This window comes from Aethalodelphis obliquidens, unplaced genomic scaffold, assembly GCF_003676395.1.
Source record: "Aethalodelphis obliquidens isolate GAN/ISIS:26980383/991018 unplaced genomic scaffold, ASM367639v1 scaffold39, whole genome shotgun sequence".
NCBI lineage: Eukaryota > Metazoa > Chordata > Mammalia > Artiodactyla > Delphinidae > Aethalodelphis > Aethalodelphis obliquidens.
Genome location: NW_020837983.1, coordinates 9,671,183 through 9,698,425, shown reverse-complemented (window position 1 = coordinate 9,698,425; position 27,243 = coordinate 9,671,183). Strand labels below are relative to the sequence as shown.

The 27,243-nt window shown below is 37.5% G+C and overlaps 1 protein-coding gene across 3 annotated transcripts in view; it reads right to left on the bottom strand.

Annotated features, from left to right (window-relative positions):
• VPS13B (vacuolar protein sorting 13 homolog B) overlaps nt 1-27,243 on the bottom strand; it is a 778,894-nt gene that overhangs the window by 294,618 nt on the left and 457,033 nt on the right. For all 3 annotated transcript variants that reach the window (XM_027131497.1, XM_027131496.1, XM_027131498.1), the window contains 3 exons: nt 25,931-26,134; nt 3,151-3,277; nt 41-184 (listed from right to left, as the gene is read on the bottom strand). In XM_027131497.1, coding sequence (XP_026987298.1) covers nt 41-184; nt 3,151-3,277; nt 25,931-26,134 — 475 coding nt within the window. The remainder of the gene's footprint in view (nt 1-40; nt 185-3,150; nt 3,278-25,930; nt 26,135-27,243) is intronic.

The following is a 27,243-nucleotide window of genomic DNA, read 5'->3' as shown; positions in this document are numbered from 1 at the left end:
ACAAATGCAGTAAGCCTAATCAAAATCAGGTAATAGTTACCTCTGTGGCTTTGCTTGATGGTTCCACTCCAGTCATATTTGCTACTATTAACTGATGTAAGAGTTGAACTTGAGCCACACTTAGGAAGAAGTCCAGGTTTGTGGTTATATTCACTTCCAAGGAGTGGCCACACACTAAAATCTCCTGAAGGAAAAAAAGGTTGAATAGAGATAAAGAAACATGATAGCCATTAGATGATCATTTATCATTCTTACTTATTAGACCTTTACGATGTTGGTGAATTCTCCTGGGACTTGAGTTCACATGTTAATGAGAATAGCAGAAATGGTGAGCACGGTCACTCAACAGTTTAATGGATTAATTTAATAAACATTTATGAGGGCCTGCTGTGCACCAGGCCATGTGCTAGTTACAGGGAAACACACTAACAATAAGAATTTTTCACCATTTCATATACATTTGGCTTTTCATACGTCAAACTACTATCATTGTTTCAATATGTAGGCAATGATGCAATTCTTTAGCATAATCTTGTTCACCCACTCAGACGGACCAATATTTAGTGAGCATCTCCCAAGTAGCATGCAGCATACTAGAGTGCTAGGAATAAAACAGAGAGTGAGGGCTTCCCTGGTGGCGCAGTGGTTGAGAGTCCGCCTGCCGATGCAGGGGACACGGGTTCGTGCTCTGGTCCGGGATGATCCCACATGCCGCAGCGGCTGGGCCCGTGAGCCATGGCCACTGAGCCTGCGCGTCTGCAGCCTGTGCTCCGCAACGGGAGAGGCCACAACAGTGAGAGGCCCGCGTACCGCAAAAAAAAAAAAAAAAACAACAGAGAGTGAGGCTGGCCTTGAACGGCAATCTGCTCTTGAGAAGGTTACAATCTAGGTGGGCAGACAGATGTAAATAGGCAACTATAGGCAGCAATTACAGTCACAAGTGGTATGGTCTGAGTATTCTCCAAAGGATACACTCCAAATGATTTATAACAAAATGGAGTGCTGAAGTCAAAGGTAGCTAGACTAATTAATTTCACTTCTTTAAACTGCTAAAATCTTGGCAGCATTAGGTAGCTGTCCACTACTTAACTGGTGTTGTGCTGCATAACTGAGTCATTTGAACATTCATTGCTGGAAAACCATTCAGGGAAGGAAAACAGAAATGAAAAACAATCCAGAAGTTTCACTTAATAAGCAGAAGCCCTGCCTCTTGTCATGAAGTGCATGTGGACAATGTTCAAATGCTTGGAAATGTCCAACAAACCTTCTCCTTAATAGTGTCATCCAAGAGAATGGATTTAAGGAGACTTATGATGGGTCCAAATACAAACTACACAGCTTAGAGCAGCTTTTAATAAAGCCATAAAGAACAGCATGTCGGAAATGATCCCCTTTTTCTGGTTAAATAAACTTTCCCCCCAAAAAGTTTCCAAAATTTACTCATTATAGTTAGAATTCTTATTTTATTCCTCAAGTAATGATGAAGGGAATATATTTGTGTATTTTCAACCAATTGTGTTACTTAGTAACTGAAAGATATAAGTAGACTTAATTTTTATACACCTTTTGTGGATATAAAGATATCCTGCCTAACCTAACTTTCCCTATAGGGCAATTATAAACATCAAATAAGATAACACATACAAAATATTTTTTTTGTTTTTTATATAAATTTATTTATTTATTTATTTATATTTTTGGCTGTATTGGGTCTTCGTTGCTGCGTGTGGGCTTTCTCTAGTTGCGGTAAGCGGGGGCTGCTCTTCATTGTGGTGGCTTCTCTTGTTGTGGAGCACGGGCTCTAGATGCACGGGCTGCAGTAGTTGTGGCGCGCAGGCTCAGTAGATGTGGCACACAGGCTTAGTTGCTCCGCGGCATGTGGGATCTTCCCAGACCAGGGATCCAACTCGTGTCCCCTGCATTTTTTTTTTTTTTCTAGTTAAACAATGATTTTATTGCTTGAGTACAACAGACAAATTTATGCAACCAGGGCAGAGGCTGTGGATGACTCGTATTTCCAGTTGTAGGGGACGACTCGTTTGGTCTTGTAATATCGAGCCAACTGGTGAATATGGCTCTCAATCAGAATCAGACAGAATTTGGCATCTTTATCCTTTCTGTTTCTCTCCAGATGCTTTCGAACAGCAACAGCTTTCTTAATTAAATGATAGAGATCCTCAGGAAGATCAGGAGCAAGTCCTTTGGACTTAAGAATTATCAAGATTTTATTGCCTGTCACAAAACATACTTGTGCAACACCATGTGAGTCTCTCAGGATTACACCTTAACCACTGCGCCACCAGGGAAGCCCCAAAATATTGCTTTTTAAAAACTCAAAGAATGATGTAAACTTTTATCACCTTAGATTAATAATATATTTAATCTGTGCCTAATTTTTCTGAACTTTTTATAACAACTGCCTATAACTCTGTGAATGATCAAAAAGTTTATAAAGTTTTTAGCATAACAAACTTTTATGAAGAATATTTTTAAAGTTATGATGGATCACATTATTATTACATTTCTATTCTAGTCATGGAGGCAGTATACCATAGTGATTAGACTTCAAACCTGGATCCGTTAGTAACTGGCGAGTAAGATTGGTCAAGTTACTTAATTTCTTTTGATCTCAGTTTCCTCATCTATAAAATATGTATACTAATAATATCTACCTCATATGGATTCTGTGAAGAGTAAATAAGTTAATTCATGTAGAACTCTCTTTCTAAGGTAATCCATGTGAGAACCCTAAGTGATCTGTCAATATTATTGTTGCTTTCATTAGAAAGAGGCCGTAGAGGTCAGGAGTGTATGGCCAGGAGCCAGACCAGTTAGCTTCACACCATGTTCTGCTTCTTACTATTTGTGAATATTTAGACAAGTTAACTCTTTATGCTTCAGTTTCCTCATCTACAAAACGAGGACAGTAGGAGAAGTTAATAGGATTATTATAAGGATTAAATGAGTTATTACATGAAAAGCAATACCTAAATAGTACTATAAAGTGCTTAATAATTATTAGCTACAATAATAACTTATTAATAATAAGCTAATTTGATATCCTATGCACGGAAACTATGAAAACTCCTAACACACAAGAAAAGCTGCTCCATCATTTAGACTAAAATAAAAGCTAAATTAATTTCTAACCTCAGTGTGCATATTTTCTGGAGAAATTACTTTGGTGAAAATGATGGCAGGTGCTCCAGTTATTCGGACAGAGAAATCTGTTAAAATGGGAGTCAAAATTGCTCTTCTTTCTTGATGCCTCCGTATGCTAAAAGATAAAGTAAAAATTATTAGCTTTTTCATTTTTAAGGATAATTTTCATTAAATTTGTACACGTCTCTGTACTACAAACATGTATGACAAAATTACATTATTATTTTGAGTGTGTCTATCTGTACATTTTATAATCATAATTTTGTAACTTCAATTCTTCAGATTCATATAAAAAATCACTGAGAAATTCAGACATAATTAATCAATTTCATATTAGTAGCATCCTAGGACATTTCAATAAATTACTTTTTCTATTTTAATTCCTTTTGTTTTTACAGTTTAGGATCTCTCTTGCTACCAAAAATAATCTTACTATTTTGTGATCATTTTTAATTTCCTAGTTTTAATATTTCTGACATTCTGCTTCACAACTGCCATCTTTCCAATCTCAGTAGGTTCACACGCATATCCTCTTAATCTTTGACTTTTTTTTTTAACTCTAAGAACTATCTGAGTTCATAGATTATGACTGCCTTTACAGTTTGTGAAATGGCTTTTGTGACTTTGATACTGAATTCTTCTTCACAGCAACCCTGGATGTGAAGTAAGGAACGTTACTGGCCCCACATTATCTATGAGGAAATGAAGTTCAGGGACTGGGCTAAGGCCACCCAGTTGGAACAAAAGTTCCACAACTGGGCCCGCAGGGCAAGTTGATAACACAGCAGCATTTGACCTCTATTTTAATTCTTCTTTATACATTCTCACCTTTTGATCAGTTATTTAGCACACTATTCCTACTCTACATTCAAAATTGCTAATTGCTAATAATTTCAAAGGAAGTATTGCGTTCATCGTAGAAAATAAAATTGGAAAATATTATTGAGAAACCAAAGCTTGTGCTAGTGCAGATCTTCAAGTCTATTACCCATATTCTTAGTTTTCATTTCATGAAATAATACAGTTCTATGTTTTATTAGCAAGCCGTACCTCAAAAGTTCCTTGGAACCATTAATTTAATATTCCTTATAAATATGTCCCTATTATTCTCTTTCATTATAAAATGACCAAGTTGAGATCAGAGAATTGGCATAAGTCATCTCATGAAAAAGCCTAGATAAAACTCATGTCTGTCTACATCCTTTTCTACCAGAGTAGTCTAGAGAGTACTAGTATCTTTTGTTGAAACTGTGCAATGGGCAGAGCTTTCTATGGTGTCTGCCAAAAAAGCAAATTGGATCATCTGGTTCTGTGACACATAAGTATTGGATTTCAAGAAAGTCAATTTTAAAGAATTAAGAGATCTAGTGAATAGAGGGTAACAGGAAGAAGTATTAAAATCTGAATACAGAGGAAGGGCTGAGATCCTGAGAGACACCACAATTATAGCCTAATAGCTCAAATTCCATAAAATGACCAATGTGAGAAACATGTAACATCTGATGTGCTCTCATAGGGGAGTGCTAAAATATACGATGTATTAAAAATACCTTAAAATGGAAAACATGGCAGGGAACCAACTAAGAGCAAACCTTAGCTGAAGCACTGATGGGGAAAAAAAAGTACTTGTTTGTATCATAATTTTTTCTCACTATGTGAATTAAATCAGTAAGTAAAACAACATATGGAAGACCTATGATGTTAGAAAACATTTTTTAAAGTTTTTTAAGTCAACAGTCTTATAAAACTAGAACTTTACTGGTATAGAGCGCTAAAATTTCTTTTGTATTATCTCTGGTAAGTATGTGAGTTAAGGATACATATTTTTTAAATCATAAAAACTTTTTTATAGATTCAAGTATTTTCAAGGATGAATTCAAAAGAAAGTAAAAATAAACACTGAAGAAATAACTACAACAAGAATTAAATTCTGCTAATATTTTATTAGATAATAATCTAGTAAACTAACAAAAGAGGGAAGTAAAACTCAAAGTATTAACTGACATTGTTAATGACTTCAGGGTCCTACCCACTCTCAGTAAACCAAGGGAATAGATTTTTAATGGCCATATTGAGACAACAGGCTAATCCTTACATCCCTGACAGGCAAGGATTTTGAAACGAGCTGCCAACTTAGATCTGGGGCCATTAAAAGGTCAGAAAAACAACTGCCAATCAGAAATAGAAAAAAACAAGGAAGTTTGCCTGATTTGGCACGAGGGATTATTGAAAAAACAGAGATCTCCCTGCTTTTTCAACTTAAAAATTAAAATAAAAATAATGAGAAAATTAAAAATAATGGGAATACCCCATGTGTGTTTGGAAGCTGTAACTTATATTACTTGTGTTGGTCCAGGAATACCCATATTGAGTTATTCATATAAAAGTGGCATCAGACCTTTGATAACCCCAGGGCATCAGTCAGAAATAGATGTAAAACCTCTTTGGAAAAATATGCTTTCAAACCGACAGAAAGGATTCCCAGGAACAAAGACCACTAAAGATAAACTCCCAATCACAGATTTTATATGCACTCCAAAAATTTTTTTTTTAGCAAGAGGAGAATTCAACACCATTATCAAATTCATTACCAAGAACTTCTGATAATGGAATTTCCACATATGGAAAATACAATAAATTTCTTTAAAATCATTAAAGACATATAGGATGGAATGAAAAACAGGAGGAAAAAACCAAGGTACTATCAAAAAAGGTAAAACGGATTTGAAAAACAACCAAATAAGAGTATCCAGAAATAAAAAATGTAGTTATTAAAATTAAACATATAATAGATGGATAAACAGAATTTTAGAAATAACTTAAGAAAAAATTAGTAAACTAGAAATACTACAGAGAAATATAGACCAGAAGATACTTAAGACTTGTGGTAATCAACCGAGATAATCCCTTAGAGTGGATATTCCTAAATGTAAAAAACAGTAATATTCAAACACATTTATTCTAAACAATAAATATATATAACATACTTTTCGGAAAATTATTGGTTATAATTTTATTAACTATACCTATTTTTACAGATTTCTCTTATTTTTAGATAGTCATAAGGATAAGTCATTTGATTTGTAAGGTAACTTTAAAAATCAAATATTTAGTTAAGAGTTGAAGATCATTTTAGTGTGTGTGTATGTGTGTGTGTGTGTGGTTTTTTCTTTTCCTTCCAAGAGGAACACTATCTGGTGACGTTCTAATGCAATTGAAATAAAACGTATGATATATGATTATGATGATTATATTCAACTTAAATATTTTATGAGATTTTGAGTACCTATTGTCTGCAGTAACTATGCTAAGATATAAAGAAGAGTAAGGCTGGACAAGACACATCTTTATCCTTTAACCTCTATGTCACCTTTTCAAGTTGCCAAGGATACCTTCAGCCAATATATAAGGTAGAAAATATTTGCTGGCTGTTGGGAAGTATAAACTAACTGCTCCTTCCTGCTGTACCAGGTCACCTTTTCCCTTCATACTCAGTTCCCAGGTACTTTAAGCAGCAGGAGAAAACACATTCTCTCACGTAAACCCATGAAAAAGTTTAAGGGGATTATTATAAAATCATACTATTCAAGAAGGTTTAGATCACCCCAGGCATTAATCGATAAACTATGGGAATTAGACTAACTTCTGTTTTATAATTTTGCCTAGGCATTAGCTTGACATCCTTACAATGACATCCTTACAAATAAAGACAAAAGTGATGGTTTTCAGGTGGAAGAGTAAAAACAAAGAAAATGCTTTCCTTCCACATTCTTGTTTATGATTTCAGGTACAATTCTGGAAAAATCTCATGTTTGATGAATCACAAATCAAAATATGCAAGGGCTCCTATGAACATGTGGGTAATACTTTACTTCAAAAAGTAAAAATGGGAGGAGACCTTCAAGATGGTGGAGGAGTAAGACGTGGATATCACCTTCCTCCCCACAAATACATCAGAAATACATCTACATGTGGAACAACTCCTACAGAACACCTACTGAACGCTGGCAGAAGACCTCAGACCTCCCAAAAGGCAAGAAACTCCCCACGTATCTGGGAAGGGTAAAAGAAAAAAGAAAAAACAGAGACAAAAGAATAGGGACAGGACCTGCACCAGTGGGAGGGAGCTGTGAAAGAGGAAAGGTTTCCACACACTAGGAAGCCCCTTCACTGGCGGAGACGCGGGGTTGAGTGGGGGGAAGCAGCTTCGGAGCCACGGAGGAGAGCGTAGCAACAGGGGTGCGGAGGGCAAAGCGGAGAGATTCGCTCACAGAGAACCGGTGCTGACCAGCACTCACCAGTCCGAGAGGCTTGTCTGCTCACCTGCCAGGGCGGGCGGGGTCTCGAAGCTGAGGCTTGGGCTTCGGAGGTCGGATCCCAGGGAGAGGACTGGGGTTGGCTGCCTAAACACAATCTGAAGGGGGCCAGTGTGCCACAGCTAGCCGGGAGGGAGTCTGGGAAACAGGTCAGAACTGCTGAAGAGGCAAGAGACTTTTTCTTCCCTCTTTGTTTCCTGGTGTGTGAGGAGAGGGGATTAAGAGCGCAGCTTAAAGGAGCTCCAGAGACGCTCGCGAGCCGCGGCTATCAGCGCAGACCCCAGAGATGGGCATGAGACACTAAGGCTGCTGCTGCAGCCACCAAGAAGCCTGTGTGCGAGCACAGGTCACTATCCACAACCCCCTTCCGGGAGCCTGTGCAGCCCGCCACGGCCAGGATCCCATGATCCAGGGACAACTTCCCCGGGAGAACGCACGGTGCGCCTCAGGCTGGTGCAACTGGCCTCTGCCGCCGCAGGCTCACCCCGCATCCGTACCCCTCCCTCCCCACAGACTGAGTGAGCCAGAGCCCCCTAATCAGCAGCTCCTTTAACCCAATCCTGTCTGAGCGAAGAACAGACGCCCTCAGGTGACCTACATGCAGAGGTGGGGCCAAATGCAAAGGTGAGCCCCAGGAGCTGTACAAACAAAGAAGAGAAAGGAAAATCTCTCCCAGTAGCCTCAGGAGCAGCGGATTAAATCTCCACAATCAACTTGATGTAACCTGCATCTGTGGAATACCTGAAGAGACAATGATTCATTCCAAATTGAGGCAGTGGACTTTGGGAGCAATGATATATATATATATTTTCCCTTTTTGTTTTTTTGTGAGTGTGTACGTGTATGTGTCTCTGTGTGATTTTGTCTGTATAGCTTTGATTTTACCATTTATCCTAAGGTTCTGTTTTTTGTTTTTGTTTTTTTAGTATAGTTTTTAGTGGTTGTTATTACTGGTGGATTTGTTTTTTGGCTTGGTTGCTCTCTTCTTTCTTTCTTTTCTTTTCTTAATACTTTTTAATCTTTTTTATTTTTAATAACTTTATTTTATTTATTTATTTTTCTCTTTCTTTTTTTCAGCCTTTTATTCTGAGCCATGTGGATGGCAGGGTCTTGGTGCTCTGGCCAGGTGTCAGGCCTGGGCCGCTGAGGTGGGAGAGCCGAGTTCAGGACACTGGTCCACCAAAGACGTCCCAGCACCACGTAATATCAAACAGTGAAAATCTCCCAGAGATCTCCATTGCAACGCCAAGACCCAGCTCCACTCAATGACTAACAAGCTCCAGTGCTGGACACCCTATGTCAATCAACTTGCAAGACAGGAACACAACCCCATACATTAGCAGAGAGGCTGCCTAAAATCATAATAAGGCCACAGACACCCCAAAACACACCACAACACATGGACCTGCCCAGGAGAAAGACAAGACCCAGCCTCACCCACCAGAAAACAGGCACTAGTCCCCTCCACCAGGAAGCCTATACAACCCACTGAACCAACCTTAGCCACTGGGGACAGACATCAAAAAAAATGGGAATTACGAACCTGCAGCCTGCGAAAAGGAGACCCCCAAACAGTAAGTTAAGCAAAATGACAACACACAGAAATACACAGCAGATGAAAGAGCAAGGTAAAAACCCACCAGACCAAACAAATGAAAGGAAATAGGCAGTCTACTTGAAAAAGAATTCAGAGTAATGATAGTAAACATGATCCAAAATCTTGGAAATAGAATGGAGAAAATACAAGAAATGTTTAATAAGGACCTAGAGGAACAAAAGAGCATATGAACAATGATGAGCAACACAAGAAATGAAATTAAAAATTCTCTAGAAGGAATCAATAGCAGAATAACTGAGGCAGAAGAACGGAGAAGTGACCTGGAAGATAAAATAGTGGAAATAAGTACTGCAGAGCAGAATAAAGGAAAAAGAATGAAAAGAATTGAGGACAGTGTCTGAGACCTCTGGGACAACATTAAACACACCAACATTCGAATTATAGGGGTCTCAGAAGAAGAAGAGAAAAAGAAAGGGACTGAGAAAATATCTGAAGAGATTATAGTTGAAAACTTCCCTAATATGGGAAAAGAAATAGTTAATCAAGTAAGCAAAGAGAGTCAATACAGGATAAATCCAAGGAGAAACACGCCAAGACACATATTAATTAAACTATGAAAAATTAAATACAACGAAAAAATATTAAAAGCAGCAAGGGAAAAACAACAAATAACATGTATGGGACTCCCCATTGGGTAATAGCTTAACTTTCAGCAGAAACTCTGCAAGCCAGAAGGGAGTGGCAGGACATATTTAAAGTGATGGAAGGGGAAAGAACTACAACCAAGATTATTCTACCCAGCAAGGACCTCATTCAGATTTGATGGAGAAATTAAAACCTTTACAGACAAGCAAAAGCTAAGAGAATTCAGCACCACGAAACCAGCTTTACAACAAATCCTAAAGGAACTTCTCTAGGCAGGAAACACAAGAGAAGGAAAAGACCTGTGATAACCAACCCAAAACAATTAAGAAAATGGTAATAGAAACATATATGTAAATAATTACCTTAAATGTAAATGGATTAAATGCTCCAACCAAAAGACGTAGACTGGCTGAATGGATACCAAAACAAGACTCGTATATATGCTGTCTACAAGAGACCTACTTCAGACCTAGGGACACATACAGACTGAAAGTAGAAGGGATGGAAAAAGATATTCCATGCAAATGGAAATCAGAAGAAAGCTGGAGTAGCAATTCTCATATCAGACAAAATAGACTATAAAAGAAAGACTAGTACAAGAGAAAAAGACAGACACTACATAAAGATCAAGGGATCAATCCAAGAAGAAAATATAACAATTGTAAATATTTATGGGCTTCCCTGGTGGCGCAGTGGTTGAGAGTCCGCCTGCCGATGCAGGGGACATGGGTTTGTACCCCTGTCCAGGAAGATCCCACGTGCCGCGGAGCAGCTGTGCCCGTGAGCCATGGCCGCTGAGCCTGCGCATCCGGAGCCTGTGCTCTGCAACGGGAGAGGCCACAATGGCGAGAGGCCCACATACCAAAAAAAAAAAAAAAAAAAATTTATGTACCCAACATAGGAGCACCTCAATACATAAGGCAAACGCTAACAGCCATAAAAGGGAATATTGACAGTAACACAAACATAGTAGTGAAGTTTCACACCCCACTTTCACCAATGGACAGATCATCCAAAATGAAAATAAATAAGGAAACACAAGCTTTAAGTGATACATTAAACAAAATGGACTTAATTGATATCTATAAGACATTCCATCGAAAAACAACAGAATACACTGCTTTTCCCAAGTGTCATGAGCCATTCTCCAGGATAGATCATATCATGGGTCACAAGTCAAGCCTTGGTAAGTTTAAGAAAACTGAAATCGTATCAACTATCTTTTCCAACCACAAAGCTATGAGAGTAGATACCAATTACAGGAAAAAAAATCTGTAAAAAATACAAACACATGGAGGCTAAACAATACACTACTTAATAATGAAGTGATCACTGAAGAAATCAAAAAATACCTAGAAACAAATGACAATGAAAACAGAACAACCCAAAACCTATCAGATGCAGCAAAAGCAGTTTTAAGAGGGAAGTTTATAGCAATACAATCCTACTTAAGAAACAAGAAATATCTCACATAAATAACCTAACCTTAAACCTAAAGCAATTAGAGAAAGAAGAACCAAAAAACCCCAAAGATAGCAGAAGAAAAGAAATCATAAAGATCAGATCAGAAATAAATGAAATAAAATGAAGGAAACAACAGCTAACATCAATAAAACTAAATGTAGATTCTTTGAGAAGATAAACAAAATTGATAAACCATTAGCCAGACTCATCAAGAAAAAAAGGGAGAAGACTCAAATCAACAGAACGAGAAATGAAAAAGGAGAAGTAACAATTGACACTGCAGAAATACAAAAGATCATGAGGGATTACTACAAGCAGTTCTAGGCCAATAAAATGGACAACCTGGAAGAAATGGACAAATTCTTAGAAAAGCACAACCTTCCGAGACTGAACCAAGAAGAAACAGAAAATATAAACAGACCAATCACAAGCACTGCAATTGAGACTGTGATTAAAAATATTCCAGCAAACAAAAGCCCAGGACCAGGAGGATTCACAGGCGAATTCTATCAAACATTTAGAGGAGAGCTAACACCTATCCTTCTCAATCTCTTCCAAAATATAGCAGAGGAAAGAACACTCACAAACTCATTCTATGAGGCCACCATCACCCTGATACCAAAACCAGACAACGATGTCACACACAAAAAAAACTACAGACCAACATCACTGATGAACATAGATGCAAAAATCCTCAACAAAATACTAGCAAACAGAATCCAACAGCACATTCAAAGGTTCGTACACCATGATCAAGTGGGTTTATCCCAGGAATGCAAGGATTCTTCAATATATGAAATCAATCAACGTGATAAACCATATTAACACAATGAAGGAGAAAAACTATATGATTATCTGAATAGATGCAGAAAAAGCTTTCGATAAAATTCAAATCCCATTTATGATAAAAACTCTTCAAAAAGTAGGCATGGGTGGAACTTACCTCAACATAATAAAGGTCTTATATAATAAACCCATAGCCAACATCATTCTGAACGGTGAAAAATTGAAACCATTTCCACTAAGATCAGGAACAAGACAAGGTTGCACACTCTCACTACTATTATTCAATATACTTTTGGAAGTTTTAGGCACAGCAATCAAAGAAGAAAAAGAAATAAAAGGAACCAAATCGTAAAAGAAGAAGTAAAAATGTCACAGTTTGCAGATAACATGATACTATATAGAGAGAATCCCAAAGATGCTAGCAGAAAACTACTAGAGCTAATCAATGTATTTTGTAAAGAAGCTGGATATAAAATTAATGCACAGAAATCTCTTGTATTCCTATACACTAATGATGAAAAATCTGAAAGAGTAATTAAGGAAACACTCCCACTTACCACTGCAACAAAAAGAATCAAATACCTAGGAATAAACCTACCTAAGGAGACCAAAGAACTGTATGCAGAACACTGTAAGACACTGATGAAAGAAATTAAAGATGATACAAACAGATGGAGAGATATACCATGTTCTTGGATTGGAAGAATCAACATTGTGAAAATGACTGTACTACCCAAAGCAATCTACAGATTCAATGCAATCCCTATCAAGCTACCAGTGGCATTTTTCACAGAATTAGAACAAAAAATTGCACAATTTGTATGGAAACACAAAAGACCCCAAATAGCCAAGCAATTTTGAGAAAGAAAAACGGAGCTGGAGGAATCAGGCTCCCTGACTTCAGACTATACTACAAAGCTACAGTAATCAAGAGAGTACGGTACTGGCACAAAAAGAGAAATACAGATCGATGGAATAGGATAGAAAGCCCAGAGATAAATCCACGCACATATGGTCCCCTTGTCTTTGATAAACAAGGCAAGAATATACAATGGAGAAAAAACAGCCTCTTCAATAAGTGGTGCTGAGAAAAGTGGACAGCTACATCTAAAACAATGAAATTAGAACACTCCCTAACACCACAGACAAAAATAAACTGAAAATGGATTAAAGACCTAAACGTAAGGCCAGCCACTATAAAACTCTTAGAGGAAAACATATGCAGAACACTCTATGACATAAATCACAGCAAGATCCTTTTTGACCCACCTCCTAGAAAAATGGAAATAAAAACAAAAATAAACAAATGGGACCTAATGAAATTGAAAAGCTTTTGCACAGCAAAGGAAACCATAAACAAGACAAAACAACAACCCTCAGAATAGGAGAAAATATTTGCAAATGAAGCAACTGACAAAGGATTAATCTCCAAAATTTACAAGCAGCTCATGCAGCTCAATATCAAAAAAACAATCAGTCCAAAAATGGGCAGAAGACCTAAATAGACATTTCTCCAAAGAAGATATACAGATTGCCAACAAACACATGAAAGAATGCTCAACATTATTAGTCATTAGAGAAATGCAAATCAAAACTACAATGAGGTATCACCTCACACCAGTCAGAATGGCCATCATCAAAAATCTACAAACAAATGCTGGAGAGGGTGTGGAGAAAAGGGAACCTTCTTGCACTGTTGGTGGGAATGTAAATTGATACAGCCACTATGGAGAACGGTATGGAGGTCCCTTAAAATACTAAAAATAGAACGATCATATCACCCAGCAATCCCACTACTGGGTATACACCTTGAGAAAACCATAACTCAAAAAGAGTCATGTACCACAATGTTCATTGCAGCTCTATTTACAATAGCCAGGGCATGGAAGCAACCTAAGTGTCCATCGACAGATGAATAGATAAAGAAGATGTGGCACATATATACAATGGAATAAAACTCAATCATAAAAGAAAACGAAATTGAGGTATTTGTAGTGAGGTGGATGGACCTAGAATCTGTCATACAGAGTGAAGTAAGTCAGAAAGAGAAAAACAAATACCGTATGCTAACACATGTATATGGAATCTAAAAAATAAAGAATGGTCATGAAGAACCTTGGGGCAGGATGGGAATAAAGATGCAGACCTACTATAGAACGGACTTGAGGACACGGGGAGGGGGAACGGTAAGCTGAGACAAAGTGAGAGAGTGGCATGGACATATATACACTACCAAATGTAAAATCGATAGCTAGTGAGAAGCAGTCGCATAGCACAGGCAGATCAGCTCGGTGCTTTGTGACCACCTAGACGGGTGGGATAGGGAGGGTGGGAGGGAGGGAGATGCAAGAGGGAGGATATATGGAGATATATGTATAGTATAGCTGATTCCCTTTTTATAAAGCAGAAACTAAAACACCATTGTAAAACAATTATGCTCCAATAAAGATGTTAAAAAAACATCAGAAGCAAATACAAAAAAAAAAGTAAAAATGTAAGATAACAATGAATAGTCATGATCTCTCAGAATTAAGGCATTATTCATGCTTCAGGTACTTTAATAGCAACATAATGCCATACTTCCACATAGTCAATGTTACTTACCCTGTTGAGCATAGAACGGATAGATTTTAAGATCGTGTCAAATTCAAATTCAGCCTGCTAAGTAAACACAGTAATAACAATTTAAAAAAATCCTATCTGTGGGTCTTCCCTGGTGATGCAGTTGTTGAGAATCTGCCTGTCAGTGTAGGGAATGCGGGTTCAAGCCCTGGACTGGGAAGATCCCACATGCCGCGGAGCAACTAAGCCCGTGCGCCACAACTACTGAGCCTGAGCTCTAGAGCCTGTGAGCCACAACTACTGATCCCGAGTGCCACAACTACTGAAGCCCTCACACCTAGAGCCCATGCTCCTCAACAAGAGAAGCCACTGCAATGAGAAGCCCACGCACCACAACGAAGAGTATCCCCCGCTCGCCACAACTAGATCAAACCCTTGCGCAGCAATGAAGACTCAACACAGCCAAAAATAAAATTAATTAATTAATTAAAAAAAAATCCTATGTGTGGTGAAAAAGGCCAAAGGGTAGTATATGTAATGTGGTCCATGTACATCAAAATACTCAAACAAATAAATATGTTCTATTTCTCTCAATAAAGTCAGAAAGATAATTTACACAAGGAAATCAAACACAGATAGTGAGAGGGCCAAATAAAAGCATTTGCTATAAAAACTAAATTATTTATTTTTTAACTGTAGTTTTCAACTCTATTCAAATTTTATCTTTAAATATTACAAACAAGAAAATCATATTAACTTGGGGAATTAAGGCTCATTGGCATTTTCGGGAAATTACAAGATAAACTTTCCACACCATCCCACACACCCTGAAAGCTCTAATCACCATGTCAAACAGCAATAGTGATTTTAATGTGTAACCTGAACGTGGCAGACATCAGTACAGGTTATTTTAGTTCTCATCACTTCATTACCTCAGATTATAAAAATAAGCCCAGATGCAGTAAAAATGGTTGCTAAAAGAAAACAGGTGATTAACTAACAATGAACTTAGCATAAGAGTAAGGGGTCAGAGTACTGAGTACAAGAAAAGTAATTGACTAAGAGGAAGCAAACCGAGGTTCCACACTTAGCTGTATTTTTAAGTGACACTAGACAAGCAAAGGAATCTCCTCAAACTTAGTTTGCTGTAGTGGTTTTGTTCCGTAACTTGCTAAGAACGGTTCAGAGTTTAGAAAGAAAATTGCAAGAGAGTTGGAATGTGGAAGAGAAATAACAGACAATATTCTCTGACAGTCATACTGTTTTAAATAGCAGTGAAATTACGATGCAGAGGTACCAGCAGATTCCAGCTTGTCCTCACTCTTCCCACCTTTGGGACTTTTTCCTGATTGTTGGCTCTGCTGGCCAATAGCAACTGCAGGCTCAACTCCAGAAGCAGAAGCAATAACCTCCCATGGACTTGCCTACCAGCCTTTGGTGCTCCCTCCAGCCACTGGACGTGCCTGGCTTCCCAGGTTCCCTGGGGTGCTACAAATTTTTACCCAGGTCACCCAGCTTCTTCCACAATTGGATAAGGTCTTACTCCTAAAATAAATCCCTTATGTTACAATACTTATAGTGGTTGTCCTGCCCTGATTGAACCCTGATGTATTCCGTCAGCTGAAAAATTAAGGTTTTGGAAGCAAGAGATCTGCGAGTTTTAAAATTTGATGATTCCTTATGCTTAACACTTCCCTGCTTCCTTCTCACAATCATTCACACAGAAACACATTATGATTACAGACAAAATGTGAGTAATGTATCAGAAGGAATAAATGAAAACCATTATAAAGACTGCCATTTAATAATGGTTAAGGAAGGGAGTAAATTATTCTTCACTGCATATCTTTTGAGTTCTACCTGTAATACCTATTGAAAAACAAAAACCTAATGATATTATGGTTCTGTTTGTATTTCTGTCAAGATTAATCAGCAGAACTAAACAACATCAGATCTAAAAATTCTTGTCTTTATCTGAATCAGTATCTCTCAGGAACACTCAGATTAGGCACTTGATTCGTTAGCTTTACTTAATCACCTAATCATTCGATCTCTCATTATTTCACTCAAATCTTCACGAACTTCCTATTATGTGCCAAGCATGATACTATGTGCTTGGTATTCAGAAGTGAATAAAACATGCCAAGTTTTTATACTTTCTTAGTTCAAAATGCCCCCTACCCTCTCCTGCCACTCGTACTTTGTGGAAACAAATTCAAAAGCCATACATTCTGTGAAACCTTCCCTGAGAACCCACGCACGGAGTTAGTCATTCATTTCTTTCTTTTAATTCTCTATTTGTACCTACATCGATTTTATTTTAGTTTTATCTTTATTTTTTTAAGTTGTGAATATCCATTTAACGGAACATTTGGGGGCCAAGGATTTATAATAATAAGGAAAATTCCAACATTACAAGTGGAACATAATCAGCATGCAAAATTACACATAGCATCATCTAGCGACGGTGCTAGAGAGCCACGTGGCGTTCCATTTTTGGCACTTCCCCCTCCAATCTCCATTTAGCCCCTTCTAAATCACTCCACATTTTTTTTTAAACATCTTATTGGAGTATAATTGCTTTACAATGTTGTGTTAGTTTCTGCTGTATAACAAAGTGAATCAGCTATATGTATACATATATCCCCATATCTCTTCCCTCTTGCATATCCCTCCCTCCCACCCTCCCTATCCCACCCCTCTACGTGGACACAAAGCACTGAGCTGATCTCCCTGTGCTATGCGGCTGCTTCCCACTAGCTATCTACTTTACATTTGGTAGTGTATATAAGTCAATGCTACTCTCTCACTTTGTCCCAGCCTCCCCTCCCCCTCCCCAGGTCCTCAAGTCCATTCTCTACGTATGTGTCTTTATTTCTGTGCTGCCCCTAGGTTCATCAGAACCATTTTTTTTTTTTAGTTTCCATATATACATACATCAATTTTAGATTTATTTTATTCTTCTGTTTATGTGTTATGTAACATCTATTAGCCTGCGATGTCTTATATGAATGAAGTGTGTTTATCTCAATTTTGATGTGGCTTTTCTATAATCCTAAGTATATTTACTTATATCTATCAGAGGACTTTTCCACATTGTACCTGAATAGTTAATTAACCTGTCTGTTTTTCTGATTGGGTGATGAGCTCTGAAAGGGATAGACACATATTAGAAGTTATTTTATTTTGTATCTTTGGTGTAAAAGACATTCCATGGCATAAATTGGATGTTCAAAAGTCGGTTAATTTTTGACAAGGGTGCCAAGACCATTCAATGGGAAAAGAACACTCTCTTCAGCAAATGGTGCTGGGACAACTGGATATCCAACATGCAAAAGAATGAGGTTGGGCTTTTATTACATACTGTATACAAAAATAAACAAACAAAAAACATTAAAATAACTCAACAACCTAATTATAAGCACCTAACCCATAAAACTCTTAGAATAATACAGGGATAAATCTTCACGACCTTGAATTTGGCAATGGATTCTTAGATATGACACCAAAAGCATAGGCAACAAGAGAAAAAAATAGATGAGACTTTACTGAAGTTAAAGACTTGTGCATCAAAGATCACTACCAAGAAAATGAAAAGATCATTTGTGAATCATATATCTGATAAGGGTATAGTACTCATAAAAAATAAAGAACTCCTGGCCCTGATCAAGATGGTGGAACAGAAGGATGTGGAGTTCACCTCCTCTCACAAATAAATCAAAAATACATCTACATGTGGAACAATTCTCACAGAATACCTACTGAATGCTGGCAGAAGATCTCTTACAACCAAAGTTGCAAGAAATATCACCACGTAACCAGGAAGGACAAAAGAAAAAAACAAAAAGGAATCAGGACAGGACCTGTACTCCTGGGAGGGAGTTGTGAAAGAGGAAAGGCTTGCTCAACCTGGGAACCCCCTGCTTTGGCTGAGAGATCAGCTGGGATAGATAGGGAGCTTCAGAGGCTCAGAGGAGAGTGCAGTAGCCAGAGTACAGCAGGCAAAACAGAGAGAGACCAGCACAGATGGTGCTGGCCACCTCGATGCACTCCCAAACCTAAGACGTATGCCTGCTGGTGTGTGCAGGGACTGGGGTGTTGAAACTCGAGCTTCAGCAGACAGACTCAGGAGAGGACTGGGGTTGGCTGGATGGAGACAGCCTGAAGGGACTGGAGTGTGGTCTGAGCCGCAATATCCTGGTCCGCTGCTGCTAATACACTCTCTGAAGGGAGGGGTGGGGCCCCACCATAGCATCTTCATTGTTGGTGTGCTCACAGCAGGCATAGCTACACATCTACAAGGCCTGGGAGCATGCAAGTGCCAGTGGTTGCCCACACATGGAGGTGGGGCTGAAATCTGAGATGATGCCCAGGGGCTGCACTACTTCAGGGGATTTACTCCACTGGTGGCTTTGGGAGTGCAGTGCCTGTAGGACATCCAAGTGGATTACTAGCACTCCTGTGCCTGGGGATAAAACCCAATCTAGTAGTAATGAATAGCAGACTAAATGACACAGAAGAATGAATACGTGATCTGGAAGAGAGAGAATAATGGAAATTACCCAGTCAGAACTGCAGACAGAAAGACAAGTTAAAAAAAAAAAATGAAAGCAACATATGAGATCTACGAGATAATATAAAGTGTGCCAACCTACGCACAACAGGGGTTCCAAAAAGAGAAGGGAGAGAGAAGGGGATCAAACATGTATTTGAAGATATTATGGGTGAAAAATTCCCAAACCTGGGTAAGTAAACATATTCAAGTAAAGGAAGCACAGAGGGTCCCAAACAAGAGGAATCTAAACAGACCTACACAACGACATATCATAATTAAATGGCAAAAGTTATAGAGAGGATTGTTAAGGCAACAAGAGAAAACCGAAGAGTTAGTTACAAGGGAACCCCCATAATACTATCAGCTGATTTCCTATAGAAATGTTGCAGACCAGAAGGGACTAGCAAGATACATTCAAAGTTCTCAAAGGAAAAAACCAGCAACCGAGGATACTCTACCCAGCAAGATTATCATTTAGAATAGGAGAGAGAAAGAATTTCTCAGACAAGCAAGAACTAAAAGAGTACAGCAATACTAAAGCTATCTTAAAAGAAATATTGAAAGGTCTTCTGTAAATACAAAAGAAACAAGAATCTATAGGAAAGAGAAAATCACAGTTGGAAAGTAAATCACTTAAATAAGCCAGTACATAGATTAAAAAAAAAAATTTTCTGTGAAAGTGATAACTACAATGAACATCAAAAGGATAAACATGAAAATTTGTAATAGAGAACACCAAAATCATAAAATGTGGGAGAAGGGAGTAAGAAAACGTAGACTTTTTTTTTCAGAATGTGTTTGAGCCTGTATGACTATCAGTCTAAAGCAAGCAGTTATAGTAATGGTTTAACATAACTGAAAAACTGGTAACCACAAATCAAAAACATACAATAGATTCACAAAAACCAAAAAGAAGAGAACACAAGTGTAGTACAAAAGAAAACCATCAAACCAGAAAAGGAAAAACAAAAAGAAAAAGAAGGGAACAAAGAAGAAATACAAAATCAATTGGAAAACAAGGTTTAAAATGGCAATAAATACATATCTACCAATATTTACCTTAAATGTTAATGGACTAAATGCTCCAATCAAAAGACACAGAGCACCAGATTGGGTAATGAAACAAGAACCTACAATATGCTGCCTACAAGAGACCCAGTTTAGGGCAAAGGAAACATAGATTGAAAGTGACAGGATGGAAAAAGATATTTCATGCAAATGGAAATGACAAAGTGAGGGTAGTAATACTCATATCAGACAAAATAGACTTTAAAACAAAGGCCATAGAGAAAGATAAAGAAGGACAGCATATAATACAAGAAGAAGGTATTATACTCATTAACATACATGCACCCCATATAGGAGCACCTAGATACATAAAACAAATACTAATAGACATAAAGAAAGAAACTGACAGGATACAATAATAGTAGGAGAGTTTAACACCCTAATGACATCAATGAATAGATCTTCCAGTCAGAAGAATCAATACAGCAATAGAGATCCTAAATGACACAATGGAACAGATAGACTTAATTGATATTTTCAGGACATTACATCCAAAAAAAGCAGAATACAAATTCTTTTCAAGTGCACATGGAACATTCTCGAGGATAGACCACATAGTAGTACACAAAACAAGACAACAAATTTAAGAGGACAGAAATTATTTCAAGCATCTTTCCTGTCCACAATGGCATGAAACTAGAAATCAACCACAGAAAGAGAAACAAAAAAACTGATTACATGGAGACTAGACAACATGCTACTAAAAAAAACCAATGATCAATGATGAAACCAAAGGGGAAATAAATACCTTGAGACAAATGACAATGAAAACACAACCATAGGGCTTCCCTGGTGGCGCAGTGGTTGAGAGTCTGCCTGCCGATGCAGGGGACACGGGTTCGTGCCCCAGTCCGGGAAGATCCCACATGCCGCGGAGCGGCTGGGCCCGTGAGCCGTGGCCGCTGAGCCTGCGTGTCCAGAGCCTGTGCTCCGCAATGGGAGAGGCCACAACAGTGAGGCCCACGTACCACAAAAAAAAAAACAAAAAAACACAACCATACAAAATCTATGGGATGCAGCAAAAGCATTTCTAAGAGGGAATTTCATACAGATCTTCCTCAAAATCAAGAAAATCTCAAATATACAACCTAACCTACCACCTAAAAGAATTAGAAAAAGAACAAACAAAACCTAAACTGAGCAAAAGGAAGGAAATAATAAATAACAGAGAGGAAACAAATAAAATAGAGATTAAAAAAATAGAAAAAAAATCAATAAAAACAAGAGCTGGTTTTTCTTCCTTTTTAAAAAATATTTATTTATTTATTTCATTGGACCAGGTCTTAGTTGCAGCATGTGGGATCTATGCTGCCATGTGTGGGATGTCAGTCGTGACATATGGGATCTTTTGGTTGTGGCATGTGGGATCTTTAGTTGTGGCATGTGGGATCTTTAGTTGTAGCATGCAGGCTCTTTAGTTGCAGCATGTGGGATTTAGTTCCCTGACCAGGGATTGAACTTGGGCCCCCTGCCTTGGGAGTGTGGAGTCTTAGCCACTGGACCACCAGGGAAGTCCCAAGAGCTGGTTCTTTGAAAGGGTAAACAAAATTAAAAGACCTCTGGACATGCTCACCAAGAAGAGGGGACACAAATAAACAAAATAAGAAATGAAGGAGGAGAGATAACAACTTATACCACAGAAATACAAAAAAAGAAAAAAACCCCTAAGAGAATACTATGAAAAATTATATGCCAATCAAATGGACAAGCTAGAAGAAATGCACAGGTTTCTAGATACATACAGCCCACCAAAACTGAATCAAGAAGAAATAGATAATTTGAACAGACTGATGAGTAGAAGTGAAATAGAATCTGCAGTTAAAAAAAGAAAAATCCTTCCAAACAAAAGTCCAGGACCAGATGGCTTCACTGGGGAATTCTACCAAACATACAAAGAACTTATAACAATCCTTCTCAAATTCTTCCAAAAGACTAAGGAGGAGGGAACACTCCCAAAGTCATCCTATGAAGCCACCATCACCCTGATACCAAAACCAGACAAAGACACTATCAAGAAAAGAAAATTACAAATCAATATCTTTGATGAATATAGATGCAAAAATTCTCAACAAAATATTAGCAAACCAAATGTAACAACACATAAAAAAGATCACACACCGTGATCGAGTTGGATTCACCGCGGATGGTTCAACATATGCAAATCAATCAACATAAGCAAATACACCACACATCAACAAAAGAAAAGACAAAAACCACATGATCATCTTAATAGATACACAAAACACATCTGACAAAATTCAACATCCACTCATGATAAAACCTCTTACCAAAGAAGGTATAGAGGGAACATATCTCAACATAATAAAAGCTAATTTATGACAAGTCACAGCCAACATAATGCTCAATGGGTGAAAAGCTGAAAGCCTTCCTGCTAAAATCTGGAACAAAACAAGGATGCCCACTCTCACCACTTCTATTCAACACAGTATTGGAAGCCCTAGCCACAGCAATCAGACAGGAAAAGAAATAAAAGGTATCCAAATTGGAAGGGAAGAGGTAAAACTGTCATTATATGCAGATGACATGATATTATATATAGAAAACCCTAAAGACTCTACACAAAAACTGCTAGTACTGATAAACAAATTCAGCAAGGTAGAAGGATACAAGATTAACATACAGAAATTGGTTTCATTTCTTTACACTAACAATGAAATATCAGAAAGGGAAAGTAGAAAACAATCTTTTAAAATTGCATCAAAAAAAAATCTAGGAATAAACCTCATCAAGGAGGTGAAAGACTTATATGCTGAGAACTATAAAACAATGATAAAGGAAACTGAAGATGATTCAGATAAATAGAAAGATAGCCCATGCTCTGGGACTGAAAGAATTAATAGTTAAAATGGCCATTCTACCCAACGCAAACTACAGATTTAATGTTATCCCTTCCAAATTACTCATAACATTTTTCACAGAACTAGAATATTTCAAAAATTTATATGGAACCATAAAAGTCCCAGAATTGCCAAAGCAATATTGAGGAAAAAGAACAAACCTAGAGGCAAAACCCTCCCAAACTTCAGACGTTACTACAAAGCTACAGTGATCAAAACAGTGTGGTACTGGCACAAGAAACAGACATATGGATCAGTGGAGTGGAATAGAGAGCCCAGAAATAAACCCACATACCTATGGTCAATTAATCTTCGACAAAGGAGGAGAAGTCTCTTTAGCAAGTGGTGTTGGGAAAGCTGGACAGCTGCATGTAAATCAATGAAGTAGAACGCTCCCTCACACCCTACACAAAAATAAACTCAAAATGGTTTAAAGACTTAAATATAAGACATGACACCATAAAAGTCTTAGAAGAGAACATAGGCAAAACATTCTCTGACATAAATCATACCAATGTTTTCTTAGGTCAGTCTCGCAAGGCAAAAATAAACAAATGGGACCTAATCAAACTTATAAGCTTTTGCACAGCAAAGGAAAGCATAAACAAAATGAAAAGATAACCTACCGACTGGAAGAAAATATTTGTAAGTGATGTAACTGACAAGGGCTTAATTTCCAAAATATACAAACAGCTCATACAACTCAATAACAAAAACAAACAAACAACCCAATCGAAAAATGGGCATAAGACCTAAATAGACATTTCTCCAAAGAAGACATACGGATGGCTAATAGGCACGTGAAAAGATGCTCAACATCGTCAATTATTAGAGAAATGCAAATCAAAACTACAATGAGGTATCACTTCACACCAGTCACAATGGACATCATTAAAAAGTCTACACAAAAAAGAGGTAAAGAAGATATCTCTTCTTTCATGCATCTGTTTAAGGAGAAATGATGTTTTGCATCCTAAATTTAGTTCAGAGAATCTGATTTGATAAAATATTGAGACCTTTCATAATATTTTTATTTTCTCGTGTCATAGGGAAACTTGTATGAATATTTACATCTATTGCTAACTTGTTATCTATGTAAGTAAATCTGTACTTGAAAATATGACTTGAATAAAGAGTCTCAAAGACTCTAAGACTTTACAAATTATTGCCATGTTCTGTGATTACAATTTTCAAAAGAAAACTGAAATTCTGATTGGTTACCTTACTGGTCATTTTTTGTAATAGGAATAACAGTGTAACTGGAATCTCTATATTTCTAAACTGTATAAATTCTTGTAAATTTCTTCTGTCTGAACAGAATAAAATAATTGGCACTCCCTCCCCGCACCAAAAAGACTTGTACACATAATAAATACTGGAGTGGGTGTGGAGAAAAGGGAACCCTCCTACACTGTTGGTGGAAATGTAAATTGGTGCAGCCTCTATGGAAAGCAGTATGGAGCTTCCTTAAAAAACTAAAAAAAGAGTTGCCGTATGATCCAGCAATCCCACTCCTTGGCACATATCCAGACAAAACTCTAATTCAGAAAGATACATGTACCCCAATGTTCATAGCAGCACTATTTACAAGAGCTAGGACATGGAAGCAACCTAAATGTCCATCGACAGATGAATGGATAAAGAAGATGTGGTACATATATACAATGGAATATTACTCAGCCATTAAGAAGAAAGAAATAATGCCATTTGTAGCAACAGGGATGGATCTAGAGATTTTCATACTAAGTGAGGTAAGTCAGAGAAAGGCAAATATCATATGATGTCACTTATATATGGAATCTAAAATATTGTACAAATGAACTTATTTACAAAACAGAAATAAACTCAGACATAGAAAACAAACTTATGGTTACCCAAGGGGGAAAGGGGATAAGTGGAGGGATAAAGTAAGAGTTTGGGATTAGCAGATACAAACTACTATATATAAAGCAAACAACAAGGTCCTACTGTATAGCACAGAGAAATATTCAATATCTTGTAATAAATCCTAATGGAAAAGTATATAAAAAAGAATATATATGTATATGTATAACTGAGTCACTCTGCTGTACACCAGAAACTAACACAACATTGTAAATAGATTTACTTCAATAAAAATTTTAAAAATTTATAAGTTAAATAAAAAAAGAATTCCTACAAATCATCAACTAAAAGACAACTCAATTTAAAAATGGGCAAGGGACTTCCCTGGTGGCATGGTGGTGGTTAAGAATCTGTCTGCCAATGCAGGGGACATGAGTTTGAGCCGTGGTCCGGGAAGACCCCACATGCCGCGGAGCAACTAAGCCCGTGTGCCACAACTACTGAGCCTGCACTCTAGAGCCCATGAGCCACAACTACTGAGCCCGTGTGCCACAACTACTGAAGCTCGTGCACCTAGAACCCGTGCTCCGCAACAAGAGAAGCCACTGCAATGAGAAGCCTGCGCACTGCAACGAAGAGTAGCCCCCACTCGCCACAACTAGAGAAAGCCTGCACACAGCAACAAAGACCCAACGCAGCCAAAAATAAAAATGATTAAAAAAAAGGGCAAAGACTTGAATAAACATTTTTCTCAAAGAAGATTTACAAAGGCAACAAGCACAAGAACCTGATAAGGAAAGACTTTAAAAAAATCTGACTTTGAATATAATGGATTTTAAGGGAAAATGTGAATGAATCCTTAGCCTGAAATGGAAACTTTCATCAAATAACAAGCTTTAAAAAAAAAATTCTGACACGACCTTAAATTTGTAATAATTGCAGTGTAACAGTGGTAGGACTAGCACATTTCCAAGCAAAATCATCAGCTACAATTACAAAATATATTTAATGATCATCATGAAATGCAGAATACCAAAACACTTAGGTTGGGCATGCTAAAGACTGTATCATCAATTGCTCTTCTGTCAATGAAATATTAGAACGTGGAGAAAGCTTCTCAACCATTTCCCACCTGCTGGCCATATTCCACTCAAGGGCTGGATTCTGAGAATTTCTTTCATTCTCTGTTAGCACCCCTCCTGTGCCACTTTCCTTCTCTGGTTTTAGTTGATCCCACTGCGCAGTACCAATATTGATGGACTGCAGATCTATTTGGTATTGTCTGTCTTCAATTTCTGATCCAGGGTCTCGAAGAATTCCTAAATTCAAGGCTCTCCTGTAAAGGCAGTGAAAAAAAAGTGAATAGATAAAATAAGTATTCTATGTTTACTTTGCCTGCTAACATCATGTTATTACCTTTTTTTTCCTTTGGATTACTGGGTTAATCAAATCTATGAGGCAGGTATTAGAAAGTTACCACATACTAATAACTTGAAAACATACCCAAAACTTAGCACTTAACAGTATCTACCCTATAATGATTTCTTACATTATTCCCAGCACTGCTATTTTTCTAAGTACTTTCACATTTATGATTTAAATCCTTGAGATGTTGTGAGGTCATATTATTATCTCCATTTTTACTAAAGAGAAAATAAGGCAGAGAGGTTGAAAGACTTAGCCAAAGTTACCTGGCGTAAACCTGAGCTACTATGTGGACAAAATTGCAACTTAAATGCAGGGTTTTGCCTCAAAACCCTGTCTTCTTTGCAATGCTAAACACCTGCTAAACACCTACTTTCCCTTCCTCATCACTCTGATGTCTTGTTAGGAAAGGTGATGAAGACTTTCTAATCTATTTAACTCCCCTACCTTTTGCCTTTGGTCCTTTATATAACCCATCATCATATAGACTAAATTGTTGACAAGAGTACCTTGCTTATTGATGTAGAAACACAGTAAGGATTACTGGTCCATAGAGTTGGAACTTTGATCTTATTGGACCCAAGGCTAAGCAAATGAATAAAATTATCAGCAGCTTAAAACTAGATTAGAGGAAGTAAATGGTTAAATGTTTCATGAAGGTTTTAGACTGAAAATAGCAAGGCAGTGTGGTAGGGTGGGAAGAAAAGCATTCAGGATTTGGAAGCTGGATAAGACTAAGTTTGTGTGAGTTTGTAATTTTTTAGTTATGTTGGTTCACAGATGCTTTAAAGTGAGTAATCAAAAGGAAAGTAACATTTGTCCCCCATGAAAGTTTCAATCAACACAAAAGTGAAATTACATAGAGGATAAAAATTGTTTTACTAGTATAGATACAATTGCAGTGATTAGAAAATACAATTAATTATATCAATTGAATACTAATAAAGCTAATTAGTGGAGGGAGAAGGGAGGGAAGCACTGAGTCCTAGTGTGAAAACTACAGAGAGACAGTATGAATGT